The following is a 4,792-nucleotide window of genomic DNA, read 5'->3' as shown; positions in this document are numbered from 1 at the left end:
AACAACCAACAAACATGAAATTAAAGTGCAAGTAAATGAAGTAAATAAGCTAAGTAAACAAGTAACTAGTAACTAGTTCATGGGTTGTTCATACTTTAAAGATTCAAACCAAAGTTTGATCTTTAAGAAAGTAAACTTTAAAGTTTACTAACATGAATTACAAGTATGATTTACAACACATGAACCTTAAATCTTTTGAAACAATAAATGTAGAATCATAAACTATTAAGTTTATGTTCTTGTGTTCTTGAAAATACAAGATATTATGAAGAATCAAACTAAAGAGTTGATTCTTGAAACTAGTAAGTAACAAACAACAACTAGTAACAAAGTAACAACAACTAAGTACAAGTAACAAACAACAAATGATGATGATTAAGGGTGTATATATTCGGTTTTTACAAAGAAAAGAAGAGAGAAAAAGATGTTCAAAATACTTACAAGAAAGAGAGAAAAGTGAGAGAGAATGAAATGTAAGAAGTGTGTGTTTTGAGAAATGAGGATGCAAGTAGAAGTAATACAAAAAAAAATGAAATAAAACTCCACCAAGGCCTACTAAGGCCACGGCCTGCAGCTCAATCAAAGGGGGAGGCAAGAAACCACTAGATACTTGTATGATTATGGTACAAAAGTTGGTTAAAATGGGTGCATGCATGGGGATTATGTGTTAACTAAATTTCAAGTGCATAAAACTAACTAGTTTCCATCTAATTTGATACTTACAAGTGAGAATGGGCTAAATAGTCCAACTAAGAAGTAGGGTGGGCTTCATGGGTCCATTAACACTAATAAAGGCCCAAGTTCCAAGTAATAACAAGTTAAGTCCAACAAAGTCCAAGTAATTAACATGTAACCTTTGTTAATTAAAATGATTAATAAAATCAATCATGAATGTAAATAATACTTGAAAATATTATTCGTGTAAGTTTCGTGTGTCACAAAGATGTTTCGGGCAATTAAAGTCAAGTACGGGCAATCATGGCAACATGTAAATGTAATAACATACATTCGTTTAATCACACGTATTAATAATAATTATTAATAAATAAACGTTGGAAAATCCAGGGTCGTTACACGTTTTCAAGTTATAGTATATGTATCTATTTATATATAATTGTTCGCGAATTGTTGAGAACAATCGAAGGGTAATTGAATAGTTCAAAAGTTTTGAGATTCAACTTCATAGACTTTGCTTATCGTGTCGGAAACATTAAATCATATAAAGATTAAGTTTAAATTTAGTCAGAAATTTTCTGGTCATCACACATAACATGTGAGCAAAAACCCAATGTTGGCAACACCCGGTTTAACTTTCCTACTGCGAATAAAAGTGGGACAAACTAACTGTGTATTTGTTGTTTGTCATGCATGTGTTAAAATGCGGTATTGCGAACACCAGGATTACAGATTTCACAAAATTTTGTAAAAAAACATCCTTATTCTCCATAACTGGGACGAACATTCATTAATTAAGGCAAGACTTTATGTTATTGTGGCAAGCTATTTTTGAATTCTATGGTGATATCGCAATGGAATGGTGTTCTCTGATCAAAAATTGAATATGGGAGATCTATTTGATTGTATTTGTATTTATTCTTACTCATGGTTATTTCATAGAAGTAAGGATAAATTTAGTTGGAACAATTGGCTTTTAAAACCGTTGTAATTTGTATTTGTTGTTGTTCTCCCTCTAGTTACTTGCTAGAGGTTGAATAAATAAAGTTGCTTGCCGTTAAAAAAAAAAAAAAATATTTGATTAGGTATCCCAAATTTTATGATTTTCCAAAATAAAAAAAATGCTTTCTCAAAAATAATTTTATGCATAGTTGATAGTTTAGCAACATTACCTAGAATAATGAATATAGAAATTTATAAAAATAAACATGTTAAGCAAATAATTTCAACAAATAGATAATGTTATGTTTTTTTCTTCTCAAACTAGACGAGTAGTTTATTTATGCCCTTTGAAAATTTGTTTATTCAAAACTATGTTTGTTTTGACTTGTTTACTTGAGCATATTAACTTTGTGGAAGAAATAAATCATGCTAAAAAACAATTACAAGAATCTAACAATCGAGTGATAACAAAATTCATGAATCTTAAATCACTTGCTAGAGGTTGAATAAATAAAGTTGCTTGCCGTTCAAAAAAAAAATAAAAAAAAAAATTTGATTAGGTATCCCAAATTTTATGGGTTTTCCAAAATAAAAAAAATGCTTTCTCAAAAATAATTTTATGCATAGTTGATAGTTTAGCAACATTACCTAGAATAATGAATATAGAAATTTATAAAAATAAACATGTTAAGCAAATAATTTCAACAAATAGATAATGTTATGTTTTTTTTCTTCTCAAACTAGACGAGTAGTTTATTTATGCCCTTTGAAAATTTGTTTATTCAAAACTATGTTTGTTTTGACTTGTTTACTTGAGCATATTAACTTTGTGGGAGAAATAAATCATGCTAAAAAACAATTACAAGAATCTAACAATCGAGTGATAACAAAATTCATGAATCTTAAATCAATTACTACGTACTATCAGGATCATTTTAGTGATCTGGTTGTTCACAACTCTAGTAAGTTAGCTTTTATTCCTTGTTTAATGATAGAGTTCGTTACTGCTTTCGACCCTTAGGATGTTTTTGATTAGTTTGTATGTTCGTTTTTTTTTTATCTGTCGATGAGAGAACACTTATTTTAATACTACCGTTATTTTACCAAAAATAAAATAAAAAATAGTACGTACTACTAATAGATATTTCCGTATATAAAGTTAACGGTAGATCTTTTTCTCGATTACTCATCCCTGAACCAAACAAAAAAAAAATAGACATTTTTCAAGACAAAATACAAATACGGAGTACATTAGCTGGAAATAAAAATGAAAAATAAAAAGAACTAAATCCAAATCGAAATTATACAAAGTATATACTGTCACATTTATACGGAGTAGCAAAATGTATAACCAAAAACCAAATAAACAAGAAAGGGGACTTATTTTAACCTTTTACTCTTCTAATAATACTCAATTGATGTGTGAGGATCAAAAAAGTGTGTGAAATCATCCCCAAACAAGAATTCTGTTCACACTCAAATAACTACTTTTCAACTTCCGGTTTTCGCATATTCACGTCCGTACCCAAAAACCCGGGGCCCAGTGGGTCTGTTATAAGAACCCCTCACACCCTTCATCTCTTCATTACAGCTTTTCAACTAACAAGTTAAACATAACATGAACGGAACCCTAAACAACGACTATCAAATCACCGACGAGATCGGCCGTGGTCGCTTCGGAATTGTTTACCGGTGTTACTCAACCGTCTCCGGCGACTCTTTTGCTTGTAAATCGATCGATAAACGTCTTCTAACTGATGCTACAGACCGTGAATGCCTTCAAAAAGAACCTAAAATCCTTCAAATTCTCGGAGGAAACCCTAACATCGTACAGATCCATCGTTTATACGAAGAAGAGAACTATTTGCATATGATTATTGATCTCTGTGACTCGCCGGACCTTTTCGACCGGATCTCTAAACGTGCCGGAGTTTTTTCTGAACCGGAATCGGCGTCGATATTCTCGCCGTTGATTTTATCGATTAATTACTGTCATCGTTTAGGTATAGCACATCGTGATATCAAACCGGATAATGTTTTGTTTGATTCGAGAGGTAATTTGAAACTAGCTGATTTTGGATCAGCTGAGTGTTTTGCGATGAACGATAATCGGACGATGACTGGAGTCGTCGGAACGCCGTACTATGTTGCGCCGGAGATTTTGTCCGGCAGAGAGTATAATGAAAAAGTTGATGTGTGGAGTGCCGGTGTGATTTTGTATATAATGTTGGCCGGAGTTCCTCCGTTTTACGGCGAGTCTCCGGCGGAAACTTTTGAAGCTGTTTTACGAGGCAATTTACGGTTTCCAACTAGGCTTTTCCGATCTGTTTCGTCGGAAGCTAAAGATCTATTGAGGAAAATGTTATGCAAAGATGCTTCTAGAAGATTCTCTGCAGAACAAGTGCTCCGTAAGTGCTAATCCTCTTATATCTAATTAAAATATTCTTAATATCAGCTAAGATTAAATTTGGAGTATTAATTTTTGGTTAGTTTATGTTTACAGGACACCCTTGGGTTGTAAGCGGAGGTGAAACTAGATCAATGGCGGATTTAACCTGAAAGGATGGATTTATACCAAGTGATGTGTATGAAATCAACATGCAGTTTTTTCATCTGTTGATTTTAATCCTTGAAGAATCAACAGAAAAAAAGAGAGAGAGAGCTAAAGCTCAGTGAATCTTTTCAAGTTGATGTTGTATGTTTATCTTATTTTGTTTCATAACAAAATTTTGTAAATATAGTGAGGATTAGAGAAATTAGATAAAGATGTGATGAATAATATGTTGGTGTAGATACAGAGAGGTGTGTAGCCCCTATCATCCCCTGTTTTCCTTCATCTGGTTTCTTTGTTGTTGCCTTTGAATTTTAATAATAGTAGCTGAGTTTAATATCCTGTCAATGATTAACAACAACTGCTTTTGAGGTATGATTATCGTAAATGGCTACTTGTTAGTTGTATAATTTTGTAATTTTACATATAATTATGATAATGATAATGACTTAAAGCTAAAGTTACTAACTAGATATGTTTAAGTTTCAAATTAGAATCTTAATCTTATGATTTAAAGTGAAAAGGGAGTCTTTAACAAGTGATGTTTATCTGATCAGGGTGTTAATGAACACTAGTATTTGGGTTGTTGTGAGGTTTGAAATTGCAATTATCCTTTTGAGGCTT

General features: G+C 31.9%; 1 protein-coding gene across 2 annotated transcripts; it reads left to right on the top strand.

Annotated features, from left to right (window-relative positions):
* Positions 1-3,219: 3,219 nt before the first annotated feature.
* Positions 3,220-4,516, top strand: LOC139896025 (phosphoenolpyruvate carboxylase kinase 1-like). 2 transcript variants are annotated; one of them, XM_071878603.1, is made up of 2 exons: positions 3,220-4,025; positions 4,121-4,516. In XM_071878603.1, the coding sequence occupies exons 1-2, from the start codon at positions 3,236-3,238 to the stop codon at positions 4,174-4,176; spliced, it is 846 nt and encodes a 281-aa protein (XP_071734704.1). In that variant the 5' UTR covers positions 3,220-3,235; the 3' UTR covers positions 4,177-4,516. The 2 variants fall into 2 exon arrangements, with proteins under 2 accessions (XP_071734704.1, XP_071734705.1); XM_071878604.1 differs by having other exon boundaries at positions 4,108-4,516.
* Positions 4,517-4,792: the final 276 nt, after the last annotated feature.

The sequence above is a fragment of the Rutidosis leptorrhynchoides genome, chromosome 3 (assembly GCF_046630445.1).
Source record: "Rutidosis leptorrhynchoides isolate AG116_Rl617_1_P2 chromosome 3, CSIRO_AGI_Rlap_v1, whole genome shotgun sequence".
Taxonomy (NCBI): Eukaryota; Viridiplantae; Streptophyta; class Magnoliopsida; order Asterales; family Asteraceae; genus Rutidosis; species Rutidosis leptorrhynchoides.
Note: the sequence above shows the minus strand (reverse complement) of the source record. Positions and strands in the feature narration are given on the sequence as shown.

Excerpts from the sequence above, each read along its gene's own strand:
- LOC139896025 (XM_071878603.1), top strand. The coding sequence starts at position 3,236 with ATGAACGGAACCCTAAACAACGACTATCAAATCACCGACGAGATCGGC. Across the intron at positions 4,026-4,120 it reads CTCTGCAGAACAAGTGCTCC|GACACCCTTGGGTTGTAAGC; the intron begins GTAAGTGCTAAT and ends TTATGTTTACAG.